Raw genomic sequence first — 27,500 nt, forward strand, 5'->3', positions numbered from 1 at the left:
CTCCACAGCCTCCACAGTGTAATAACGACCTCCACAGCCTCCACAGTGTAATAACGACCTCCACAGCCTCCACAGTGTAATAACGACCTCCACAGTGTAATAACGACCTCCAAAGCCTCCAGTGTAATAACGACCTCACAGCCTCCAGTGTAATAACGACCTCCACAGCCTCCACAGTGTAATAACGACCTCCACAGCCTCCACAGTGTAATAACGACCTCCACAGCCTCCACAGTGTAATAACGACCTCCACAGCCTCCACAGTGTAATAACGACCTCCAAAGCCTCCAGTGTAATAACGACCTCCAAAGCCTCCAGTGTAATAACGACCTCCACAGCCTCCACAGTGTAATAACGACCTCCAAAGCCTCCACAGTGTAATAACGACCTCCAAAGCCTCCACAGTGTAATAACGACCTCCAAAGCCTCCACAGTGTAATAACGACCTCCAAAGCCTCCACAGTGTAATAACGACCTCCACCGTCTAATAACGACCTCCAAAGCCTCCAGTGTAATAACGACCTCCACCGTCTAATAACGACCTCCAAAGCCTCCACAGTGTAATAACGACCTCCACAGCCTCCACAGTGTAATAACGACCTCCAAAGCCTCCACAGTGTAATAACGACCTCCACAGCCTCCACAGTGTAATAACGACCTCCAAAGCCTCCACAGTGTAATAACGACCTCCAAAGCCTCCACAGTGTAATAACGACCTCCAAAGCCTCCACAGTTTAATAACGACCTCCAAAGCCTCCACAGTTTAATAACGACCTCCAAAGCCTCCAGTGTAATAACGACCTCCAAAGCCTCCAGTTTAATAACGACCTCCAAAGCCTCCACAGTTTAATAACGACCTCCAAAGCCTCCAGTGTAATAACGACCTCCAAAGCCTCCACAGTCTAATAACGACCTCCAAAGCCTCCAGTGTAATAACGACCTCCAAAGCCTCCACAGTGTAATAACGACCTCCAAAGCCTCCAGTGTAATAACGACCTCCAAAGCCTCCACAGTGTAATAACGACCTCCACAGCCTCCACAGTGTAATAACGACCTCCAAAGCCTCCACAGTGTAATAACGACCTCCACAGCCTCCACAGTGTAATAACGACCTCCAAGCCTCCAGTGTAATAACGAACTCCAAAGCCTCCACGTGTAATAACGACCCTCAAAGCCTCCACAGTGTAATAACGACCTCCAAAGCCTCCACAGTGTAATAACGACCTCCAAAGCCTCCACAGTGTAATAAAGACCTCAAAGCCTCAGTGTAATAACGACCTCCAAAGCCTCCACAGTGTAATAACGACCTCCAAAGCCTCCACAGTGTAATAACGACCACCAAAGCCTCAGTGTAATAACGACCTCCAACCTCCACAGTGTAATAACGACCTCAAAGCTCCAGTGTAATAAGACCCCAAAGCCTCCACATGTAATAACGACCTCCAAAACCTCCACAGTGTAATAACGACCTCCAAAGCCTCCACAGTGAATAAAAGACCTCCAAAGCCCCACAGTGTAATAACGACCTCCAAAGCCTCCACAGTGTAATAACGACCTCCAAAGCCTCCACAGTGTAATAACGACCTCCAAAGCCTCCACAGTGTAATAACGACCTCCAAAGCCTCCAGTGTAATAACGACCTCCAAAGCCTCCACAGTGTAATAACGACCTCCAAAGCCTCCAGTGTAATAACGACCTCCAAAGCCTCCAGTGTAATAACGACCTCCAAAGCCTCCAGAGTGTAATAACGACCTCCACAGCCTCCACAGTCTAATAACGACCTCCACAGCCTCCACAGTCTAATAACGACCTCCAAAGCCTCCACAGTGTAATAACGACCTCCACAGCCTCCACAGTGTAATAACGACCTCCACAGCCTCCACAGTGTAATAACGACCTCCACAGCCTCCACAGTGTAATAACGACCTCCACAGCCTCCACAGTGTAATAACGACCTCCAAAGCCTCCACAGTGTAATAACGACCTCCACAGCCTCCACAGTGTAATAACGACCTCCACAGCCTCCACAGTGTAATAACGACCTCCACAGCCTCCAGTGTATAAGACTCCACAGCTCACAGTGTAATAACGACCTCCACAGCCTCCACAGTGTAATAACGACCTCCACAGCCTCCACAGTGTAATAACGACCTCCACAGCCTCCAGTGTAATAACGACCTCCAAAGCCTCCACAGTGTAATAACGACCTCCAAAGCCTCCAAGGTCTAATAACGACCTCCAAAGCCTCCAAGGTCTAATAACGACCTCCAAAGCCTCCACAGTGTAATAACGACCTCCAAAGCCTCCAGTCTAATAACGACCTCCAAAGCCTCCACAGTGTAATAACGACCTCCAAAGCCTCCACAGTGTAATAACGACCTCCAAAGCCTCCACAGTGTAATAACGACCTCCAAAGCCTCCACAGTGTAATAACGACCTCCAAAGCCTCCACAGACTAATAACGACCTCCAAAGCCTCTACAGTGTAATAACAACCTCCAAAGCCTCCACAGTGTAATAACGACCTCCAAAGCCTCCAGTGTAATAACGACCTCCAAAGCCTCCACAGTGTAATAATGACCTCCACAGCCTCTACAGTGTAATAACGACCTCCAAAGCCTCCACAGTGTAATAACGACCTCCAAAGCCTCCACAGTGTAATAACGACCTCCAAAGCCTCCACAGTGTAATAACGACCTCCAAAGCCTCCACAGTGTAATAACGACCTCCAAAGCCTCCACAGTGTAATAACGATCTCCAAAGCCTCCACAGTGTAATAACGATCTCCAAAGCCTCCACAGTGTAATAATGACCTCCAAAGCCTCCACAGTGTAATAACGACCTCCAAAGCCTCCAGTTAATAAGAACTCCAGCTCCACAGTGTAATAACGACCTCCAAAGCCTCCACAGTGTAATAACGATCTCCAAAGCCTCCACAGTGTAATAACGATCTCCAAAGCCTCCACAGTGTAATAACGATCTCCAAAGCCTCCACAGTGTAATAACGACCTCCAAAGCCTCCACCGTCTAATAACGACCTCCAAAGCCTCCACAGTGTAATAACGATCTCCACAGCCTCCACAGTGTAATAACGACCTCCAAAGCCTCCACAGTGTAATAACGACCTCCACAGCCTCCAGTGTAATAACGACCTCCAAAGCCTCCACAGTGTAATAACGATCTCCAAAGCCTCCACAGTGTAATAACGACCTCCAAAGCCTCCACAGTGTAATAACGACCTCCAAAGCCTCCACAGTGTAATAACGACCTCCAAAGCCTCCACAGTGTAATAACGACCTCCAAGCCTCCGTCTAATAACGACCTCCAAAGCCTCTACAGTGTAATAACGATCTCCACAGCCTCCACAGTGTAATAACGACCTCCACAGCCTCCACAGTGTAATAACGACCTCCAAAGCCTCCACAGTGTAATAACGACCTCCACAGCCTCCACAGTGTAATAACGACCTCCAAAGCCTCCAGTGTAATAACGACCTCCAAAGCCTCCACAGTCTAATAACGACCTCCAAAGCCTCCACAGTGTAATAACGACCTCCAAAGCCTCCACAGTGTAATAACGATCTCCACAGCCTCCACAGTGTAATAACGACCTCCAAAGCCTCCAGTGTAATAACGACCTCCAAAGCCTCCACAGTGTAATAACGACCTCCAAAGCCTCCAGTGTAATAACGACCTCCAAAGCCTCCAGAGTGTAATAACGACCTCCAAAGCCTCCACAGTGTAATAACGACCTCCAAAGCCTCCAGTGTAATAACGACCTCCAAAGCCTCCACAGTGTAATAACGACCTCCAAAGCCTCCACAGTGTAATAACGACCTCCAAAGCCTCCACAGTGTAATAACGACCTCCACAGCCTCTAGTCTAATAACGACCTCCAAAGCCATCTACAGTGTAATAACGACCTCCAAAGCCATCTACAGTCTAATAACGACCTCCACAGCCTCCACAGTCTAATAACGACCTCCACAGCCTCCACAGTCTAATAACGACCTCCAAAGCCTCCACAGTCTAATAACGACCTCCAAAGCCTCCACAGTCTAATAACGACCTCCAAAGCCTCCACAGTCTAATAACGACCTCCAAAGCCTCCACAGTCTAATAACGACCTCCACAGCCTCTACAGTGTAATAACGATGGTGTAGATGTGTGTAGATAACGACATAACGATGTGTGTGTGTGTGTGTGTGTGTGTGTGTGTGTGTGTGTGTGATACTACATGGTGTAGATGTGTGTGTGTGTGTGTGTGTGTGTGTGTGTGTGTGTGTGTGTGTGTGTGTGTGTGTGTGTGAGTGATACTACATGGTGTAGATGTGTGTGTGTGTGTGTGTGTGTGTGTGTGTGTGTGTGATACTACATGGTGTAGATGATGTGTGTGTGTGTGTGTGTGTGTGTGTGTGTGTGTGTGTGTGTGTGTGATACTACATGGTGTAGATGATGTGTGTGTGTGTGTGTGTGTGTGTGTGTGTGTGTGTGTGTGTGTGTGTGTGTGTGTGTGTGTGTGTGTGTGTGTGTGTGTTACTCACCCAGAGGTGTAAAGGAACGCACAGGGCTGGTGTCTCTGCTGCTCTCTCTGCTGGCCTCCCTACTGCAGCCCTGACTCATACTGGGCCGAGGAATACGACTTCCCCGAGCTGCAGTACCATGTTAATGTACCAGGGGAGGGGAGGGGGGGGAAGAGGAAAGACAAGAGGGTAAGGGAAGCAGAAAGAGAGACAGAGACAGAGAGGACAAAGGGAAAGAGAGATAGAACAAATAAACAGAGAGAGAGAGAGAGAGAGAGAGAGAGGGGAGGAGAGAGAGATAGAGGGGAGGAGAGAGAGAGAGATAGAGGGGAGGAGAGAGAGAGACAGAGAGAGACAGATAGAGACATAAAAGTGACACTGATAGACAGGACTGAATAAGTGCACAGCTCTTCTGGCTCCATGGGTGAGTCTCAATAGTATGCAGGGTGTTACAGAGAAAACCACAGTAGACTGTTGAGACACAGCCCTAGAGAGCACAGGACTGCTGGGCTCTGAAATGACATGTTTTCACCCTCGGCTTGGGCAGTATACCGGCTAGTTGGAAATAGCCACCGGATAGTTTTTCCAAATAGCATCAAAACTATTTCTTTGATGTTTTTATTTTCATACATTTGAGTATTTACTTTAAAAGTAAATACCTGCAGTAAACTTGTACAATATGTTCGGAGATAAAACCGATCACGTTAATTTCACCCGTCACATTATGAAGATTACCGCTAGTCGCTAGTCGCTTGTCGCTAGTCGCTAGTCACGTGGTGTTTGTTCACAATCACACAACGAGAGACCGGAGCCTTGTGAGTCACTTACTGTTGCGCAGCATGCGCCAGGTGATCTAGTTACAGTATAGAAATCACAACTAAAATGTTAGCCAGCTAGATATCTTATAACTATTCAGTCAACTGTTTACAATGAGCCAAACGCTCTGCAGTTGTGCAATAGTTTTGCTAATTTAGTAGCTAGGTTGGCTTCTTGCCAAATCAAGCTTCTCTTGGTAACAGCAGAGAATCAAGAGCTCTGCTGTCTAATATGTGTTATGTGTAGCATTTTTTGTTACTTGTATAACGTTATGAGCTGGGATGTCTGTTCTGCAAATAGTTTATGCCAGAGACATTCACAGTGCGCTCGTTAGCATTTGCTATGGGATTTTACAAGTACTTGTTAGCATTCTTAACCTTTCGGGATTACAGAGGCTCAGTCAGTGGGGTTTGAAAATAGTGCCCCTTGTGTCCATTGCCGGTAGGAAAATCTGGATACTGCCCAAGCCTACTGCTGATTTTACACACACACACACACACACACACACACACACACACACACACACACACACACACACACACACACACACACACACACACACACACACACACACACACACACACACACACACACACACACACACACACACACCACACGAGGAGGAGGAAATGAGAAGCAGATGAAAGAGGGAGGTGAGGGGGGAGGATCTCTGTTTTTATCCAACAAGCATCATGCTCATCCTGACTGTTCATTGGCCAGAGCCGGCACCCACGCTCCAATCAGAGTTAACCACAGCCTAAGGAAGCGTAATGGGGAACCAATGAAGCTTCACCGATCCTATGAAGCTACATTCACATCTGCGGCCAATTTGTTAGTGGCAAAATGCAAATTCTCACCACGATTACCATGGCAACCCATCGCCATGACACACAGCCATGAGTTCGGAGGTTAGAGAGGAGGATTCTGGTATTTTGAGATAAGAGTGCTGGCGAGATAGGTGGAGGGACGGACGTATATAGAGAGACATGAAGATGGAGGGGTGGACAGATGTATATAGAGAGACCTGAAGATGGAGGGATGGAGGGGTGGACAGATGTATATAGATGGAGGGGTGGAGGGACGGACAGATGTATATAGAGAGACATGAAGATGGAGGGATGGAGGGGTGGACAGATGTATATAGAGAGACATGAAGATGGAGGGATGGAGGGGTGGACAGATGTATATAGAGAGACATGAAGATGGAGGGATGGACAGATGTATATAGATGGAGGGGTGGAGGGACGGACAGATGTATATAGAGAGACATGAAGATGGAGGGATGGAGGGGTGGACAGATGTATATAGATGGAGGGGTGGAGGGACAGACAGATGTATATAGAGAGACATGAAGATGGAGGGATGGACAGATGTATATAGAGAGACATGAAGATGGAGGGGTGGACAGATGTATATAGAGAGACATGAAGATGGAGGGGTGGAGGGATGGACAGATGTATATAGAGAGACATGAAGATGGAGGGGTGGACAGATGTATATAGAGAGACATGAAGATGGAGGGGTGGAGGGACGCAGGCAGAGGTGGAGTTGTTAGAGGGATGAGTCGGAGAGTTCTTACCTCCTCTGCTCGTTGCTTTGTAGATGGAACTAACACTGGAGGGAGCTAGAGATGACAGAGGAAGGAGGGGGGAAAGAGAGGGAGGAAAGGAAGAGGGTTAGAAAGGAAGGAGAGACACATTGGTGCGGCTGGCTTCCGGGTTGGAGGCGCGCTGTGTTAAGAAGCAGTGCGGCTTGGTTGGGTTGTGCTTCGGAGGACGCATGGCTTTCGACCTTCGTCTCTCCCGAGCCCGTACGGGAGTTGTAGCGATGAGACAAGATAGTAATTACTAGCGATTGGATACCACGAAAATTGGGGGAGAAAAGGGGATAAAATTAAAAAAAAAAAAAAAAAAGAAAAAAAAAAAAAAGAAAGGAAGGAGAGGAGAAAGAGGGAGGAGAGAAGAAAGAGAGGAAGGAGAAAGAGGGAGGAAAGGAAGAGGGAAGAAAGGAAGGAGAGGAGAAAGAGGGAGGAAAGGAAGAGGGAGGAAAGGAAGGAGAGGAGAAAGAGGGAGGAAAGGAAGAGGGAGGAAAGGAAGGAGAGGAGAAAGACCGGGAGGAAAGGCAGAGGGAAGAAAGGAAGGAGAGGAGAAAGAAGGAGAAGATGAGGAAGGAGAGGAGAAAGACAGAGGGAGGAAAGGAAGAGGGAGGAGAAAGAGAGGAAGGAGAAGAGAAAGAGAGTAAGGAGAGGAGAAAGAGAGGTAGAAAGGAAGGAGAGAAAGACAGGGAGGAGAGGAAGGAGAGGAGAAAGACAGGGAGGAAAGGAAGGAGAGGAGAAAGACAGGAAGGAGAGGAGAAAGAGGGAGGAGAGGAGAAAGAGAGGAAGGAGAGGAGAAAGACAGAGGGAGGAGAGGAGAAAGACAGGGAGGAAAGGAAGGAGAGGAGAAAGACAGAGGAAGGAGAGGAGAAAGAGAGGAAGAAGAGAAAGAGAGGAAGAAGAGGAGAAAGAGGGAGGAAAGGAGAAAGAGGGAGGAAAGGAGAAAGACAGAGGGAGGAAAGGAAGGAGAGGAGAAAGAGTGAGGAAATTAGAAAGAGAGGAAGGAGAGGAGAAAGAGAGGGAGAAAAGGAAGGAGAGGAGAAAGACAGGGAGGAAAGGAAGGAGAGGAGAAAGACAGGGAGGAAAGGAAGGAGAGGAGAAAGACAGGGAGGAAAGGAAGGAGAGGAGAAAGAGGAAGGAGAGGAGAAAGACAGGGAGGAAAGGAAGGAGAGGAGAAAGACAGGGAGGAAAGGAAGGAGAGGAGAAAGAGGGAGGAGAGGAGAAAGACAGGGAGGAAAGGAAGGAGAGGAGAAAGAGAGGGAGGAAAGGAAGGAGAGGAGAAAGAGGGAGGAGAGGAGAAAGAGAGGGAGGAAAGGAAGGAGAGGAGAAAGAGGGAGGAGAGGAGAAAGACAGGGAGGAGAGGAGAAAGACAGAAGGAGGAAAGGAAGGAGAGGAGAAAGAGGGAGGAGAGGAGAAAGAGGGAGGAAAGGAAGGAGAGGAGAAAGAGAGGGAGGAAAGGAAGGAGAGGAGAAAGAGGGAGGAAAGGAGAAAGACAGAAGGAGAAAAGGAAGGAGAGGAGAAAGAGGGAGGAGAGGAGAAAGACAGGGAGGAAAGGAAGGAGAGGAGAAAGAGGAAGGAGAGGAGAAAGAGGGAGGAGAGGAGAAAGAGAGGGAGGAAAGGAAGGAGAGGAGAAAGAGGGAGGAGAGGAGAAAGAGAGGGAGGAAAGGAAGGAGAAAGAGGGAGGAGAGGAGAAAGACAGAAGGAGTAAAATAGAGGTCAGCTTTAAAAGAGTTCCTGCTTTCAAAGTTGTTGGGAGAAACGAACGGACTGATCTGTGACATCATCACAAACCATGCGGTGATAAGGGAAGCATGCGATTGGTGGGGATTGATCAAGTTGTCACGACAACGAGAAAAGGTAGGAGGCCAGAGTGAGATGCACGCAGAACCGCTGTGTGTGTGAGAGAGAGAGAGAGCTGTCAATCTCTGGGCCTTAGCCAATCAGACGTGAGCAGGAACAAACAGAAGCAGGACAATGGGGGAGCGGATGATTTTATTGGTTTAGAAATAACAAAGATAAAAATCAATACATCCTGTGGAATAAGGAAGAGGAGGCGGCTTGGGGACCTGCTTCGGGTGTGTGTGCTCTACTCACCGACAGACAGGCGTGTAGGGGAGGAGTCTCGTGAGCAGCCCTGGCTGCGGGGGATGCGGCTACGTCTCCCCCCTGTCCCAGCTAAGACCCTCTGGGCTCCAGAACCCAGCGTACTCAGAGTGGTACTGGTCAGGACGCGACCCGGGGAACCACTCCGACTGCCGGCTAGAGAGAGACAGGGAACACAGAACACACACCAGTCATGAGACCCTGTTGTCTACGGAACAACAACAGCCCCTAGCATCATCACCATGTCTGCATCAGATCTGGGATCAATTTAACACATAAGTCAAACACTTAGAAGTACGAGGTGCGCTTGATTTAGCTTGGGAGCTTTTACCTTTTGGAAGTATTATTCCCAAGTGTAACTAAAGTCTTTGAAAGTATTTGAGTGTATTATTGACCCAGGTCTGGCTCGCAGATCAGAAGGCACTAGATGTGTGTATGAACATGGTGACTGGACTCCATGGAACGTCAGTCATTTTGATTCCAGGGTTAGGAGTTGTTTTCAACCAGACTCAGGGGACCAGCTTCGGCGGCCATCTTGGGACTGTCATCACTTTGGTGGGTCGTTTGCTTATTCCCAAATAATGACATGGAGTACAATATATCACGGCCCATAATGCCTTGTGCCTGACACAGATCTACATGTGCTTTAGTTTTGTGATGTCCTAACTCAAAGACAGATGAGAACAGGTGTGAAAGGGAAATGTGTGGAAAGAGAGGGTCATGTGACACGAGTGAGAAAACCTCTTTACTACACAACTGAAACATATCAAATTAATCTATTTCACCACAAACACACAGATTACACAGACCATACTAGAACACACACACGCAGAATACACAGACCATACTAGAATACACACACACACACGCAGAATACACAGACCATACTAGAATACACACACGCAGAATACACAGACCATACTAGAATACACAACCCATACTAGAATACACAGACCATACTAGAATACACAGACCATACTAGAATACACAGATCGGAATGGTCTGTTCTGTCAGAGCATGATGGTCACATGGCATTCCACCTCCCCTGCAGAATCACCAATGCATCGCTCCCTCTCTCCCTCCCCCGCTCTTATATCTCCCGCGTCTATCCCCTCAGCTCCCTCCTAACAGGTAGACACAGGCCTCAGCTCCCTCCTAACAGGTAGACACAGGCCTCAGCTCCCTCCTAACAGGTAGACACAGGCCTCAGCTCCCTCCTAACAGGTAGACACAGGCCTCAGCTCCCTCCTAACAGGTAGACACAGGCCTCAGCTCCCTCCTAACAGGTAGACACAGGCCTCAGCTCCCACCTTCCCTCCTAACAGGTAGACACAGGCCTCAGCTCCCACCTTCCCTCCTAACAGGTAGACACAGGCCTCAGCTCCCTCCTAACAGGTAGACACAGGCCTCAGCTCCTGCCTTCCCTCCTAACAGGTAGACACAGGCCTCAGCTCCTGCCTTCCCTCCTAACAGGTAGACACAGGCCTCAGCTCCTGCCTTCCCTCCTAACAGGTAGACACAGGCCTCAGCTCCCTCCTAACAGGTAGACACAGGCCTCAGCTCCCTCCTAACAGGTAGACACAGGCCTCAGCTCCCTCCTAACAGGTAGACAAAGGCCTCAGCTCCCTCCTAACAGGTAGACACAGGCCTCAGCTCCCGCCTTCCCTCCTAACAGGTAGACACAGGCCTCAGCTCCTGCCTTCCCTCCTAACAGGTAGACACAGGCCTCAGCTCCCTCCTAACAGGTAGACACAGGCCTCAGCTCCCTCCTAACAGGTAGACACAGGCCTCAGCTCCCTCCTAACAGGTAGACACGGGCCTCAGCTCCCTCCTAACAGGTAGACACGGGCCTCAGCTCCCTCCTAACAGGTAGACACGGGCCTCAGCTCCCTCCTAACAGGTAGACACGGGCCTCAGCTCCCTCCTAACAGGTAGACACAGGCCTCAGCTCCCTCCTAACAGGTAGACACGGGCCTCAGCTCCCTCCTAACAGGTAGACACAGGCCTCAGCTCAGAGAGTAAGGAGTCATAAGAAGGCAGACAGCCATGTTTTAGTTTGAACTAAAAGTCCCAGCATGCTTCAGCCAGATAGGGGGTGGAGCTTTAGGTGGCCAGCTTGGATGAGGGGGGAGGAGGGTGAGAGAGAGGGTGAGAGAGGGGGTGAGAACAGATGAAGGATGAGAGAGGGGGTGAGAACAAATGAAGGGTGAGAGAGGGGGTGAGAACAGATGAAAGGTTAGAGAGGGGGTGAGAACAGATGAAGGGTGAGAGAGGGGGTGAGAACAGATGAAGGGTGAGAGAGGGGGTGAGGGGGAAGGAGGGGGAGAACAGATGAAGGGTGAGAGAGGGGGTGAGGGGTGAGAGAGGGGGTGAGGGTAACAGGTAGTAGACGTTAGATTCTTACCACCAACGATGGTAGCAGACTGAGATCCTGTACCAATGAGGAGGAGGAATTGGAAATAGGGGGGAGGAGCCGTAGGACCATTGGTTGGAAAGGGAGCAGAGGCGGGGACAGGAAGTTAAACAAGATGGATTACGGTGTTAGAGCACAAAGCACCATGGACGTTAGAACAGAGAGCATCATGGGAGCATTCCGAGCGATCCTAGACGAGAAAATGAGAGCGACAATGAACACGATTCAAACACGTAAATAAATGTATCAATTAAATATTGAATAAACTGAAGGCTGACACACACGGAACCAGCTGTGATGCTCGATGGAGGAACGGTAGAGCATTGCATGATGGGTAGCCGGTGTGTGACACAGCAGTATCGCTGACGAAGCAAAGCAGCTTCACAATGGAAGAAATAAAAACACCTCAAAGTAAAAATGCTCTAAAACACACTCTCTCACAAACACACACAGCCCAAACCTGCCCCGGCACAGCTCTCTAGCACAAAGATATCTCCCCATCATTCTTCATTTTCTCAATGTTCATCTCTTGTTCCTAGAATCTCTTATTTTTTTCCTGCCAGGGGGAGTCCACACAATACTTCTTGAGAGTTAGCGCCTCCTGGTGCAGAGATAGCGAGTTAGCGCCTCCTGGTGCAGAGATAGCGAGTTAGCGCCTCCTGGTGCAGAGATAGCGAGTTAGCGCCTCCTGGTGCAGAGATAGCGACTTAGCGCCTCCTGGTGCAGAGATAGCGAGTTAGCGCCTCCTGGTGCAGAGATAGCGAGTTAGCGCCTCCTGGTGCAGAGATAGCGAGTTAGCGCCTCCTGGTGCAGAGATAGCGAGTTAGCGCCTTCTGGTGCGTGAGTTCGCTAGCGCCCCCTGGTGCAGAGTGCGTGAGTTTGCTAGCGCCCCCTGGTGCAGAGTGCGTGAGTTTGCTAGCGCCCCCTGGTGCAGAGTGCGTGCGTTAGCTAGCTCCTCCTGGTGCAGAGTGCTTGAGTTAGCTAGCTCCTCCTGGTGCAGAGTGCATGAGTTCGCTCCTCCTGGTGCAGAGTGAGTTAGCTAGCTCCTCCTGGTGCAGAGTGAGTTAGCGAGCTCCTCCTGGTGCAGAGTGAGTTAGCGAGCTCCTCCTGGTGCAGAGTGAGTTAGCGAGCTCCTCCTGGTGCAGAGTGAGTTAGCTAGCTCCTCCTGGTGCAGAGTGCGTGAGTTAGCTAGCTCCTCCTGGTGCAGAGTGCGTGAGTTAGCTAGCTCCTCCTGGTGCAAAGTGAGTTAGCTAGCTCCTCCTGGTGCAGAGTGAGTTAGCTAGCTCCTCCTGGTGCAGAGTGAGTTAGCTAGCTCCTCCTGGTGCAGAGTGAGTTAGCTAGCTCCTCCTGGTGCAGAGTGAGTTAGCTAGCTCCTCCTGGTGCAGAGTGAGTTAGCTAGCTCCTCCTGGTGCAGAGTGAGTTAGCTAGCTCCTCCTGGTGCAGAGTGAGTTAGCTAGCTCCTCCTGGTGCAGAGTGAGTTAGCTAGATCCTCCTGGTGCAGAGTGCGTGAGTTTGCGCCTCCTGGTGCAGAGTGAGTTAGCTAGCTCCTGCTGTATTTTGTCATGTTTTGGTATTACTATTGGCAGACCTGGACTCTTCACACCAACAACAAAACACTCAGCGGTGAGACAACAGAGCATGCAGAGAACACACCCCGTCTCACAAAAAACAACAGTGACCATGAGAGCAACATAATGGGTCCGTTTAACCAACACACACACACACACACACACACACACACACACACACACACACACACACACACACACACACACACACACACACACACACACACACACACACACACACACACACACACACACACACACACACACACACACACACACACACAATACCTGGTGTGCAATCTGATTCGTAGGAACCTAAGAGGTATAAAAAAAGACATGTGCAGGAGCTTACTGTCACTGTGAGGGATACCAGCAGCGACTACAGAAAGAGCGTGAATAACTTATCGCGCGCAAACACACACTCAAATACACTTATACATCCACAGCAGTGGAACACTGTGTGAGGGACGTGGTATTCATTTGAGGCTCAAAAGCTGTGTGAACGTGTGTGTATGTATACGTGTTTAAGGTATGTGTGTGTTTCTCCTTACGTTGTGACTGGGACACCATCTTGGTGCGGCTGCGTCCCCGGGAGTCCACCTGGCTGACGCTGGTTGCCGTGGTGAGAGGCTGCTTGGTCCTCAGACGACCTGAGGTCACAGGTCATACTGTTAGACCGGACACTGACTGGACACACACACTCTTCTTCTCACACTTTCTGAATAGAACAGAGCCCACCACCCTCCACTACGAAGCAATAAGCACTAGTTTAGAGAAGGTAAGAGAAGCACTATTGCAGAATACTAGTCAATATACACGTACATACCTAACTAGTCTAAACAATAACTTGTCTTACAGTCTACAGTCTAGACCTACAGTAAGTACTATTGTCTTACCATTGACTGACCTGACCCCTACAGTCAGACACAGAGAGGAAGGGGGGGGGGGGGGGGGGGGGGGGGGGCTGTGTCAGAGGTCAAAGATCATGTAATATGATTTAGCTAGGCTGACTAAAATACCCAAATAATATCTGACTTTTACTTATAACAACATTAAAATCAGAACTTTGGGATTCTCTTTCCTTATTTCATACGCTCTAGTTCCAGATACGAGATGGAATTTGTGAATTATTTCAGGAAACAAGACGTGTGTCGTACGTCACTACTTCACAGGAGAGGTATTTGAACTTAAACATTTATTTTTGCAGAAATGCCTTCTGGAACATGTGAACGTTCATGTGCCTAAACAACAAACTTGTGTAAATATGAATAAAATTGTTACAATTATGAACTTAGTTGGTTTAGCCACGGAAAAAGCCAGGAACCTTCCCGCTAGCCATGATTGGCTGAAATAATGGATGGTCTGGACATGCCTAGAGATGAGTTGGGATTGGTCAGCCATGTAACACGCTTCCGTCTATAACATGAGCTGATCAGTATGTGTAGGTAATCACTTTAAAACTCAGCTATTTTTCAAGATATCACAAAGAACTGCATTAGTGTTGACAATACTCTCCACGTTCTGGAGGACTGAGTTCTGAAATCAGTAGAATATCCGGTGGAAGCAGAGTAAGACAGATAAGGAGAAGATTCTGGTGTTTGATTGAAAATTTGCGGAGGGAGTCAAAGAGAACACACAGGAGGCTGTTGTATAAAACACCTGTCTCCGGATTACATCTTCAAACTAAGGGCAACAATGGCCTCCGTGACAGAGAAGCATTCATCAACGGGTAAGAGAGTAGCTAGCTACATTTTCAGATATGATAAGTTTCTAATTTTGTCAGAAAGTAGTTTTCTGTTAGCTAGCTAGCTAACGTTATGTGTATGATCTGTGTAGTAATATTATTCGTATCTCAGAGCCATTTGCATTGCTAGTTGTAGCCTAATGTTAGCGAGCTAGCTAATATTGAACCAACAGTAGTTGGTGCAGAGTGAGTTAGCTAACTCATTTAGGAAAATCATCCTGCAGGAACTGGAAATGTGGATTATAATTAATCCTACCTGCAGCCGATCCCTCAACGTGATCAAGTCAAAGGAGATGATTGTGGACAACAGGAAAAAGAGGACCGAGCACGCCCCCATTCTCATCGACGGGCTGCAGTGGAGCAGGTTGAGAGCTTCAAGTTCCTTAGTGTCCACATCACCAACAAACTAATATGGTCCAAGCACACCAAGTGAAGAGGGCACAACAAAACCTATTCCCCCTCAGGAGACTGAAAAGATTTGGCATGGGTCCTCAGATCCTCAAAAGGTTCTACAGCTGCACCATCGAGAGCATCCTGACTGGTTGCATCACTGCCTGGCATGGCACCTTCTCGGCCTCCGACCGCAAGGCACTACAGAGGGTAGTGCAGACGGCCCAGTACATCACTGGGGCAAAGCTTCCTGCCATCCTGGACCTCTATACCAGGCGGTGTTAGTAGAAGGCCCTAAAAATTTTCAAAGACTCCAGCCACCCTAGTCATATACAGTTCTCTCTGCTACCGCACGGCAAGCGGTACCGGAGCGCCAAGTCTACCCCCAAGCCATAAGACTCCTGAAAATCTAATCAAATGGCTACCCAGACTATTTGCATTGCCCCCTCCCTCTTTTACACCGCTGCTACTCTCAGTTGGTATCATCTAGGCATAGTCACTTTAATAACATGACCTGCACCAAAGTCAAATTAAGATATAACGTTAGGTCAACGAAACAGTGTCCAAGTTCTAAAATTCTCCGGTAGAATGCCCTGCTTTTATTTAGTCACAATCACAAGTTATTTTCTGTAATTACTATAGCTCGCAATTAACTTGTAAATAATGATCTTGTTGTGAGTTTATTTCACTGTAATATTGAATACAAATTAGCTGAAGTGAAGACGTCGTCAGCTATATGATATGGTCATTATTTGAACTGCCTAGCCAGCTAACCTGAGGTTAGCCAGCTAGCTTAAGGTTAGCCAGCTAGCTTAAGGTTAGCCAGCTAGCTTAAGGTTAGCCAGCTAGCTTAAGGTTAGCCAGCTAGCTTAAGGTTAGCCAGCTAGCTTAAGGTTAGGTAACAAGCTAGAAACAAACCAAAACATTGTTTAGAAAGTTTCTTTAGTTGCCTGGTTTGTTACATTGACATTTACTAGATTCATTTTTAAATGGATGGGTATATTGGTGTTAAAATACACCAGTTATGCCATTTTGGACCACCAGGCTGCTGGTGTCCTGCAGCCTGTCGTTTTTGGTTTAGAAAATTGTTCATAATGACAAACGACAAGTTTGATGTTGTACGACAATAGAATGTTCATGATGTCACTGCGACAAGTGTCTACAGACATGCCGAAAGACGTAGTATAGACCGTAAACCGTAGTATAGACCGTAAACCGTAGTATAGACCGTATACCGTAGTGTAGACCGTAGTATAGAGCGTAAACCATAGTATAGACCGTAAACCGTAGTATAGAGCGTACACCGTAGTATAGACCGTAAACCGTAGTATAGACCGTAGACCGTAGTATAGACCGTAAACCGTAGTATAGACCGTAAACCGTAGTATAGACCATAAACCGTAGTATAGACCGTAGACCGTGGTATAGACCGTAGTATAGACCGTAAACCGTAGTATAGACCGTAAACCGTAGTATAGACCGTAAACCGTAGTATAGACCGTAAACCGTAGTATAGACCGTAAACCGTAGTATAGACCGTAAACCGTAGTATAGACCGTAAACCGTAGTATAGACCGTAGTATAGACCGTAGTATAGACCGTAGACCGTAGCATAGACCTTTGGTTGTTTAGTACACAAGCGCACTGGGGATAAGGCTTAAGAGGGTGTGAACCACCCTAAATGGGTGTAGACAAAGAGCTCTCTAGAAGGTGGACCAAAATGTTCAAAAGCCATTTTCTCAAAAGTGTGGTTACAAGTTAATCTTTGAAAGCAGAATTACTTTCCCCATTGTTCCTCAAATTCAGTGTATGAGATACCATTTTGTAGCTCTGCTTTCATCTAAAGTAAAATATATATTTAAAAAATGTTGGTACAGAAGACCAAACTGGAATATGAGATAATGTGAGGAACAGCAGAAGACACCATGGTTACAGATTGGCTGGGGTTACAGAGTTAACTCTTTCCCTGTCCAGGGCCACTCCCAGAATACACAGGAAGGAGGAAGGGAGGAATTAAAAACATGAAGAAAAAAAGCGTGAGGAGTTTTTGAGCGGGGGAGTGAAGGAGAAGTTGATCTTACCATCTGTTTTATCTGAGGCATCATCTTTAGTGTGAGAAAAAGAAAGAGAGAGAGAAAGAGAGAGAGAGAGAGAGAGAGAGAGAGAGAGAGAGAGAGAGAGAGAGAGAGAGAGAGAGAGAGAGAGAGAGAGAGACAGAGAGAGAGAGAGAGAGAGAGAGAGAGAGAGAGATGCAGAGAGAGAGAGAGACAGAGAGAGAGAGTGAAAGAGATGCAGAGAGCGAGAGAGTGAAAGATGCAGAGAGTGATAGAGAGAGTGAAAGAGATGCAGAGAGCGAGAGAGAGTGAAAGAGATGCAGAGAGCGAAAGAGAGAGAGTGAAAGAGATGCAGAGAGCGAGAGAGTGAGTGAAAGAGAGATGCAGAGAGCGAGAGAGTGAAAGAGATGCAGAGAGTGAAAGAGAAAGAGATGCAGAGAGTGAGAGAAAGAGATGCAGAGAGTGAAAGAGAGAGAGTGAAAGAGATGCAGAGAGTGAAAGAGAGAGTGAAAGAGAGAGAGTGAAAGAGATGCAGAGAACGAGAGAGTGAAAGAGATGCAGAGAGTGAAAGAGAGAGTGAAAGAGATGCAGAAAGCGAGAGAGTGAAAGAGATGCAGAGAGTGAAAGAGAGAGAGTGAAAGAGAGATGCAGAGAGAGAAAGAGGTATAGTGTATATGTTAGTAACAGAACATAGTCCAAACAGTGAATCATGCGGAACTACTAACGTGCCTAACAAATACACACTGACAGCACATATCTACACAAACACAGGCATACAACACACATACAGGCAGGCAGCACACAGAGCCACGCTCAGACAAACACAGCCATACAACACACATACAGGCAGAAAGCACACAGAGCCACGCTCAGACAAACACGGGAGACGAGAGAGGCAGGAAGTATATTCAGAGAGATGTTCAGCCCAGGTCCTGAAGGCACTAGGAAATCATTTTAACATACAGCACCATACCTTTCTGTGTGCGTGTGTGTGTGTGTGTGTGTGCGCGCGCCTGGGTGATTGATTATTTGATAGACTATATCAGTCAGCTGTCTGTCACTCAGACTCATGTCTAAACTGCCTGTCTGATTGGTTGGCTGTCTGGTTTGATTGACAGCTTCCTTACCCAATGAGGAGTAGGAGCCGGGGGTCAGTCTCACTGGCCCCACCTGCCCGATGTGCCTCTGCTTAGCAACCGTTGCTGCATTAACATCTACATCGCTACGGGAACGCTGTAGGGAGCCCGGCGACGCCCCGCCCTTATGACCCGCCGGGACTGGGAGGGGAAGGGAGGATATATATATATATATACACACAGACACATGCACAGAACTCATCACCACGTACTATACAATCACATAACAGTGGATTCCAGAAAGTATGTGGGAAAATGAAGGAGTCTGGATACTTTCTGAATGTACTGTATATAATAAAACACAAACAAATAACGTACACGCCACAAAATCATGTCATCAATACCGGAGAAGTAGTGTGTGTGTGTGTGTGTGTCTCACCTCTTCCAGGAGCAGCTGACCATTTAGATGACAGAGGACGACTGGGAAAGAGAGGAGAGAGAGCAGAGCGAGGAGAGAGAGAGAGAGCAGAGCGAGGAGAGAGAGGAGAGAGAGAGAGAGCAGAGCGAGGAGAGAGAGAGAGAGCAGAGCGAGGAGAGAGAGAGAGAGAGCAGAGCGAGGAGAGAGAGCAGAGCGAGGAGAGAGAGAGAGAGAGCAGAGCGAGGAGAGAGAGCAGAGCGAGGAGAGAGAGAGAGAGCAGAGCGAGGAGAGAGAGAGCAGAGCGAGAGAGAGCAGAGCGAGGAGAGAGCAGAGCGAGAGAGATAGAGAGAGAGCAGAGCGAGGAGAGAGAGCAGAGCGAGGAGAGAGAGCAGAGCGAGGAGAAAGAGCAGAGCGAGGAGAAAGAGCAGAGCGAGGAGAAAGAGAGAGAGCAGAGCGAGGAGAGAGAGAGAGCAGAGCGAGGAGAGAGAGCGAGCAGAGCGAGGAGGGAGAGCAGAGCGAGAGAGGAGGGAGAGCAGAGCGAGAGAGGAGGGAGAGCAGAGCGAGAGAGGAGGGAGAGCAGAGCGAGGAGAGAGAGCAGAGCGAGGAGAGAGAGCAGAGCGAGGAGAGAGAGCAGAGCGAGGAGAGAGAGGAGAGCGAGGAGAGAGAGGAGAGCGAGCAGAGCGAGGAGAGAGAGCAGAGCGAGAGAGGAGGGAGAGCAGAGCGAGAGAGGAGGGAGAGCAGAGCGAGAGAGGAGGGAGAGCAGAGCGAGAGAGGAGGGAGAGCAGAGCGAGAGAGGAGGGAGAGCAGAGCGAGAGAGGAGGGAGAGCAGAGCGAGAGAGGAGGGAGAGCAGAGCGAGGAGAGAGAGCAGAGCGAGGAGAGAGAGCAGAGCGAGAGAGGAGAGAGAGCAGAGCGAGAGAGGAGGGAGAGCAGAGCGAGAGAGGAGGGAGAGCAGAGCGAGAGAGGAGGGAGAGCAGAGCGAGAGAGGAGGGAGAGCAGAGAGAGGAGGGAGAGCAGAGCGAGGAGGGAGAGCAGAGCGAGGAGGGAGAGCAGAGCGAGGAGAGAGAGCAGAGAGAGGAGGGAGAGCAGAGCGAGCGAGGAGGGAGAGCAGAGCGAGCGAGGAGGGAGAGCAGAGCGAGAGAGGAGGATGAGCAGAGCGAGAGCAGAGCGAGGAGGGAGAGCAGAGCAAAGAGGGAGAGCAGAGCAAAGAGGGAGAGCAGAGCAAAGAGGGAGAGCAGAGCAAAGAGGGAGAGCAGAGCAAAGAGGGAGAGCAGAGCGAGGGGAGAGCAGAGCGAGGAGAGAGCAGAGCGAGGAGAGAGCAGAGCGAGGAGAGAGCAGAGCGAGGAGAGAGAGCAGAGTGAGAGCAGAGCGAAGAGGGAGAGCAGAGCGAGAGCAGAGCGAAGAGGGAGAGCAGAGCGAAGAGGGAGAGCAGAGCGAAGAGGGAGAGCAGAGCGAAGAGGGAGAGCAGAGCGAAGAGGGAGAGCAGAGCGAGGAGAGAGCAGAGCGAGGAGAGAGCAGAGCGAAGAGGGAGAGCAGAGCGAAGAGGGAGAGCAGAGCGAAGAGGGAGAGCAGAGCGAAGAGGGAGAGCAGAGCGAAGAGGGAGAGCAGAGCGAAGAGGGAGAGCGGAGCGAAGAGGGAGAGCGGAGCGAAGAGGGAGAGCAGAGCGAGGAGGGAGAGCAGAGCGAGGAGGGAGAGCAGAGCGAGGAGGGAGAGCAGAGCGAGGAGGTAAGAGCAGAGCGAAGAGAGAGAGCAGAGCGAGGAGGGAGAGCAGAGCGAGGAGGGAGAGCAGAGCGAGGAGGGAGAGCAGAGCGAGGAGGGAGAGCAGAGCGAAGAGGGAGAGCAGAGCGAAGAGGGAGAGCAGAGCGAAGAGGGAGAGCAGAGCGAAGAGGGAGAGCAGAGCGAAGAGAGAGAGCAGAGCGAGGAGAGAGCAGAGCGAGGAGGGAGCAGAGTGAGAGCAGAGAGAGAGATCAGAGAGAGGAGAGAGAGAAGAGAGAGCAGAGAGAGCAGAGAGAGAGAGAAGAGAGAGCAGAGCAAGGAGAGAGAGCAGAGCGAGGAGGAAGAGCAGAGCGAGAACAGAGAGAGATCAGAGAAAGAGAGCAGAGAGAGAGCAGAGAGAGGAGAGCAGAGAGGAGAGAAAGAAAGGGTGAGAGAGCAGAATATTACTTTCCGGGTACCTCTGAGCCCCTCCGCTCAAAAAGGTATAGTTAAAGGTCAGGGGTCATTACTTAAGGCTCTCCTGTGATGAGGAAGAGGAGCGGTCGCTCTGAGGAAGAGACGTCACACTCCCAGAACTCTTGAGAGATGATTGGAGGCTCTTCTGATAGGACGGTTCTAACGAGTTGAACAGAGAGTCCGCCTCCCCAGGGAAATGGTTCCTAAGACCCCAGTATGCCCTGAGAGAGAGAGAGAAAGAGGGGAGGAGGGAGAGAGGGGAGGAGGGAGAGAGAGAGAGGGGAGGAGAAAGAGAGGGGAGGAAGGAAAGCGAGAGCGGAGGAGGGAGAGAGAGAAATAATGTGTGAGTATGTCTGTAGGAAAATGTGTGTGTGTGTAATGCCGAGTGTGTGTGTGTAATGCTGAGAGTGTGTGTGTAATGCCGAGTGTGTGTGTGTGTAATGCCGAGTGTGTGTGTGTAATGCCGAGTGTGTGTGTGTGTAATGCCGAGTGTGTGTAATGCCGAGTGTGTGTGTGTGTAATGCCGAGTGTGTGTGTGTGTAATGCCGAGTGTGTGTGTGTGTAATGCCGAGTGTGTGTGTGTGTGTAATGCCGAGTGTGTGTGTGTGTAATGCCGAGTGTGTGTGTGTGTAATGCCGAGTGTGTGTGTGTAATGCCGAGTGTGTGTGTGTAATGCCGAGTGTGTGTGTGTAATGCTGAGTGTGTGTGTGTGTGTGTAATGCTGAGAGTGTGTGTGTGTGTGTGTAATGCTGAGAGTGTGTGTGTGTGTGTGTAATGCTGAGAGTGTGTGTGTGTAATGCTGAGTGTGTGTGTCTTACTTGCGGGCCTCTACCCTGGCCTCTGCGTCAGCATCTGCGATTCCCTTCTTAATGCTGGCTACCATCACCGCTGTATGTCTGAGAGACAGCGAGACAAACTATTAGACCATGGTTACTGATCAAAACCTTAGAAAAACCTTGACTAAGTACAGGCTCAGTGAGCACAGCCTTGCCATTGAGAAGGGTAGACACAGGAAAACCTGGCTCCCTGTAGAGGAAAGGCTGTGCAACCACTGCACAATAGCAGAACCTGAGACGGAGCTGCATTTCCTGACTAAATGTCAAAAATATAAAACAATTGGAGAGTGTAATTTCCCCAAATTTGAAACCCTTATTCAAGGTTTCAAAGACCTCTCTGATGAGGATAGGCTACCACCCTGTTAGGGGAGGACGCAGAGAGCTGTGGGTTGGCAGCGCACTACATTGCTGCCTGCCATAAGTTGAGGGACAGTGTCTGACAGACCAATCAACGTGCTCATGTCCTCTATGCCATTGTTATTGTCCATTGTGCGGTTATTTTGACCCTTGGTTATTGTTGTTACTGATTGTCCCCCATCGACAAGCTCGATTATTACTATTTTAACGAATGTTAATATTGTAAATGAATCATTTAATTTCCAGACAACGCTTTGGCAATATGTACATTGTTACGTCATGCAAATAACATGTGAATAAGATGCTACCAAGAGTCCTTTGTATTTTGAACAGTCCCCATATCTGTGATGCTGTGGTGTTGAACTCTCACCTCTCCAGAGTCTGGGTCTGCCACTCCTGTAGCAGCAGGTCCAAGAAGTCAAAACATTTCCTGAGGGAGGAAGAAACATCATCATCATCATTACTACAATCCTCTTCAGTTTCATCATTATCATCATCATCATTACTACAACCCTCTTCAGTTTAATCTTCATCATTACTACAATCCTCTTCAGTTTCATCTTCATCATTACTACACTCCTCTTCAGTTTCATCATCTTCATCATCACTACAATCCTCTTCAGTTTCATCATCATCATCATTACTACAATCCTCTTCAGTTTCATCATCATCATCATTACTACAATCCTCTTCAGTTTCATCATCGTCATCATTACTACAATCCTCTTCATCATCATTACTACAATCCTCTTCAGTTTCATCATCATTACTACAATCCTCTTCATCATCATCATCATTACTACAATCCTCTTCAGTTTCATCATCATCATCTTCATCATTACTACAATCCTCTTCAGTTTCAACATCTTCATCATTACTACAATCCTCTTCAGTTTCATCATCATCATCACTACAATCCTCTTCAGTTTCATCATCTTCATCATTACTACAATCCTCTTCATCATCACCTTCATCATTACTACAATCCTCTTCATCATCATCATCATCACAATCCTCTTCATCATCATCATCATCAGTACTACAATCCTCTTCATCATCATCATCATCATTACTACAATCCTCTTCATCATCATCATCATTACTACAATCCTCTTCATCATCATGGTCCCGTGTGGCTCAGTTGGTAGAGCATGGCGCTTGCAACGCCAGGGTTGTGGGTTCAATTCCCACGGGGGGACCAGGGTTCAATTCCCACGGGGGGACCAGGATGAATATGTATGAACTTTCCAATTTGTAAGTCGCTCTGGATAAGAGCGTCTGCTAAAATGACTTAAATGTAAATGTTAAAAATCATCAGTACTACAATCCTCTTCATCATCATCATTACTACAATCCTCTTCATCATCATCATCATTACTACAATCCTCTTCATTACTACAATCCTCTTCATCATCATCATTACTACAATCCTCTTCATCATCATCATCATTACTACAATCCTCTTCATCATCATCATCATTACTACAATCCTCTTCATCATCATCATCATCACTACAATCCTCTTCATTACTACAATCCTCTTCATCATCATCATTACTACAATCCTCTTCATCATCATCATCATTACTACAATCCTCTTCATCATCATCATCATTACTACAATCCTCTTCATCATCATCATCATTACTACAATCCTCTTCAGTTTCATCATTATTACTACAATCATCTTCAGTTTCATCATCATCATTAATACAATCCTCTTCAGTTTCATCATCATCATCATTACTACAATCCTCTTCATCATCATCATCATCACTACAATCCTCTTCATCATCATCATCATCACTACAATCCTCTTCATCATCATCATCATTACTACAATCCTCTTCATCATCATCATCATCACAATCCTCTTCATCATCATCATTACTACAATCCTCTTCATCAGCATCATCATTACTACAATCCTCTTCTTCATCATCATCATTACTACAATCCTCTTCATCATCATCATCATTACTACAATCCTCTTCATCATCATCATCATTATTACTACAATCCTCTTCAGTTTCATCATCATCATCATCATTAATACAATCCTCTTCAGTTTCATCATCATCATCATTAATACAATCCTCTTCAGTTTCATCATCATCATTACTACAATCCTCTTCATCATGCTCACCTTCTGACGGCCACAGACTTGCATGTGCAGTTACTGGTGATCAGGGGAATGAGCCTGGGTACGTGTGTGTGCTGCAGAGAGACACATACACAGTCATTTTATTATCTGTGGTACGTGTGTGTGTGTGTGTGTGTGTGTGTGTGTGTGTGTGTGTGTGTGTGTGTGTGTGTGTGTGTGTGGGGTCTAACTCACCCGTATGATGAAGCGTATAGCAGACACCCCTGAAGTGGCCATAACCTTGGCACAGTTCGGGATGAGGTTGAACAGGACAGGAAGAATGCCCTCGGCCCCATGGTCAAACTTATTACCCAACACTGTCGACAGGTGACTGGAGAGGGGGAAAGAGAGAGGGGAGAGAGAAGGAGAGGGGGAGAGAGAGAGGGGAGAGAGAAGGAGAGAGAGAGAGGGGGAGAGAGAGAGAAAAAGAGGGAGAGAGAGAGAGAAAGAGAGAGAGAGAGAGAGGGAGAGAGAGAGGGGGAGAGAGAGAGGGGGAGAGAGAGAGGGGGGAGAGAGAGAGGGGGAGAGAGAGAGGGGGAGAGAGAGGGGGAGAGAGAGAGAGAGGGAAAGGGAGAGAGAAAGAGGGAGAGAGAAAGAGGGAGAGAGAGGGAGAGAAAGAGGGGGAGAGAGAGAGAGGTGGGAGAGAGAGCGAGAGAGAGGTGGGAGAGAGAGAGAGGAAGAAAGAGGGGGGAAAGAGAGGGAGAGATATATTAAGTGTCACTTCCATTTTTTCCCCCATTTTTTTTTTTGAGAAGTAATGTACAAAGATGTGGAAAAGTGTGTGTGTGGTACTCACGCCACAGTGATGCAGGCCTCTCGTACCACCTGTGATCGGAGGTCTTTAGCTGACAGTTTGAACGCTCCGTCCAACAGCCTCAGGTGTTGGTAGAAACACTCGTACTCCGTCGCCCCGGCAACAATCAGCGAGCGGATCTTCTTCATTGCGGCAGCTCTCTGGTCCCAGTCATGTTTGTCATCAGAACAGATCTCTCTGATCTTATTCAGGTTATCCTCCAGGTCACGAGATGAGTAGATCTGACACAGAGAGAGACAGACAGACGAGACAAGAGACAGACGAGACAAGAGACAGGCGAGACAAGAGACAGACGAGACAAGAGACAGACGAGACAAGAGACAGACGAGACAAGAGATAGACAAGAGACAGACGAGACAAACGAGACAAGAGATAGACAAGAGACAGACGAGACAGGAGATAGACGAGACAAGAGACAGACAAGAGACAAGAGACAGACGAGACAAACGAGACAAGAGATAGACGAGACAAGAGACAGACGAGACAAACGACACAAGAGATAGACAAGACAAGAGACATACAAGAGACAAGAGACAGACGAGACAAGAGACAAGAGACAGACGAGACAAGAGACAAGAGACAGACGAGACAAGAGATAGACGAGACAAGAGATAGACGAGACAAGAGATAGACGAGACAAGAGATAGACGAGACAAGAGATAGACGAGACAAGAGATAGACAAGAGACAGACAAGAGACAGACGAGACAAGAGATAGACAAGAGACAGACGAGACAGGAGATAGACGAGACAAGAGACAGACAAGAGAGACGAGACAAACGAGACAAGAGATAGACAAGAGACAGACGAGACAAGAGATAGACGAGACAAGAGACAGACAAGAGACAAGAGACAGACGAGACAAACGAGACAAGAGATAGACGAGACAAGAGATAGACGAGACAAGAGACAGACGAGACAAGAGATAGACAAGAGACAGACGAGACAAACGAGACAAGAGATAGACAAGAGACAGACGAGACAGGAGATAGACGAGACAAGAGACAGACAAGAGAGACGAGACAAACGAGACAAGAGATAGACAAGAGACAGACGAGACAAGAGACAGACAAGAGACAAGAGACAGACGAGACAAGAGACAGACAAGAGACAGACAAGAGACAAGAGACAGACAAGAGACAAGAGACAGACAAGAGACAAGAGACAGACGAGACAAGAGACAGACGAGACAGAGACAGACGAGACAAGCGAGAGAAGAGAGAGACAGAGAGATTTATTTCACACTAGTGATGGTATACAAACTGTCTTGTCTACATTGCTTGCAGTCCTGGTACTAATCTATACTAGTGTGTAATACCTGTACTGTGGGGACGTCAGTGAAAGCTTTGATGAAGTCTTCCTCATCAATGCCCCCGGTTCCATCCTTAGACGCACCTAGAGACATAGGTCAGAGGAGGTCAGAGGTCAGAATACATGTATCCCCCAGTCTGAGTGACACTATAAGTTGTCCCTCCCAAGCACTATCTGACTTGATTCAACAATACTATTAATGTACTAGAGCAGGGCTGTCCAACCCTGTTCCTGGAGAGAGACCCTCCTGTAGGTTTTAACTCCAACCCTGTTCCTGGAGAGATACCCTCCTGTAGGTTTTCACTCCAACCCTGTTCCTGAAGAGAGACCCTCCTGTAGGTTTTAACTCCAACCCTGTTCCTGGAGAGATACCCTCCTGTAGGTTTTAACTACAACCCCACTAACCTGATCGTAACTAAACTGATTCAGCTAATTATTCTAATCAGGTCCTCTAGATTAGGATTGGAGTTGAAACGTGACTGATGATGACAGATAGAGCCACAGAGACGTGACTGATGATGACAGATAGAAGAGCAGAGACATGACTGATGATGACAGATAGAAGAGCAGAGACATGACTGATGATGACAGATAGAAGAGCAGAGACATGACTGATGATGACAGATAGAAGAGCAGAGACGTGACTGATGATGACAGATAGAAGAGCAGAGACGTGACTGATGATGACAGATAGAGCCACAGAGACGTGACTGATGATGACAGATAGAGCCACAGAGACGTGACTGATGATGACAGATAGAGCCACAGAGACGTGACTGATGATGACAGATAGAAGAGCAGAGATGTGACTGATGATGACAGATAGAAGAGCAGAGACGTGACTGATGATGACAGATAGAGCCACAGAGACGTGACTGATGATGACAGATAGAGCCACAGAGACGTGACTGATGATGACAGATAGAAGAGCAGAGACGTGACTGATGATGACAGATAGAAGAGCAGACAGATGACTGATGATGACAGATGGAAGAGCAGACAGATGACTGATGATGACAGATGGAAGAGCAGAGACGTGACTGATGATGACAGACAGAAGAGCAGAGACGTGACTGATGATGACAGACAGAAGAGCAGAGACGTGACTGATGATGACAGATAGAAGAGCAGAGACGTGACTGATGATAACAGATAGAAGGGCAGAGATATGAA

General features: G+C 48.1%; 1 protein-coding gene and 1 long non-coding RNA gene across 2 annotated transcripts in view; both read right to left on the bottom strand.

The window, feature by feature from the left end:
* Positions 1–27,500, bottom strand: part of LOC120027100 (CLIP-associating protein 2-like) — a 121,072-nt gene that overhangs the window by 28,150 nt on the left and 65,422 nt on the right. The window contains exons 9-22 of the mRNA XM_038971939.1: positions 26,335–26,411; positions 25,000–25,238; positions 24,399–24,534; positions 24,207–24,277; positions 22,431–22,490; positions 21,686–21,763; positions 20,921–21,088; positions 18,719–18,759; positions 18,331–18,480; positions 17,231–17,254; positions 13,567–13,665; positions 9,026–9,190; positions 6,917–6,961; positions 4,543–4,650 (exon numbers count right to left, since the gene is read on the bottom strand). Coding sequence (XP_038827867.1) covers positions 4,543–4,650; positions 6,917–6,961; positions 9,026–9,190; positions 13,567–13,665; positions 17,231–17,254; positions 18,331–18,480; positions 18,719–18,759; positions 20,921–21,088; positions 21,686–21,763; positions 22,431–22,490; positions 24,207–24,277; positions 24,399–24,534; positions 25,000–25,238; positions 26,335–26,411 — 1,461 coding nt within the window. The remainder of the gene's footprint in view (positions 1–4,542; positions 4,651–6,916; positions 6,962–9,025; positions 9,191–13,566; positions 13,666–17,230; positions 17,255–18,330; positions 18,481–18,718; positions 18,760–20,920; positions 21,089–21,685; positions 21,764–22,430; positions 22,491–24,206; positions 24,278–24,398; positions 24,535–24,999; positions 25,239–26,334; positions 26,412–27,500) is intronic.
* LOC120026906 lies at positions 3–4,201 on the bottom strand. Its single transcript, XR_005473245.1, has 3 exons — positions 3,836–4,201; positions 331–475; positions 3–87 (listed from the first exon to the last, which is right to left on the bottom strand). It is a non-coding gene; the product is annotated as an uncharacterized LOC120026906 (long non-coding RNA).

The sequence above is a fragment of the Salvelinus namaycush genome, chromosome 32 (assembly GCF_016432855.1).
Source record: "Salvelinus namaycush isolate Seneca chromosome 32, SaNama_1.0, whole genome shotgun sequence".
Classification (NCBI taxonomy): domain Eukaryota; kingdom Metazoa; phylum Chordata; class Actinopteri; order Salmoniformes; family Salmonidae; genus Salvelinus; species Salvelinus namaycush.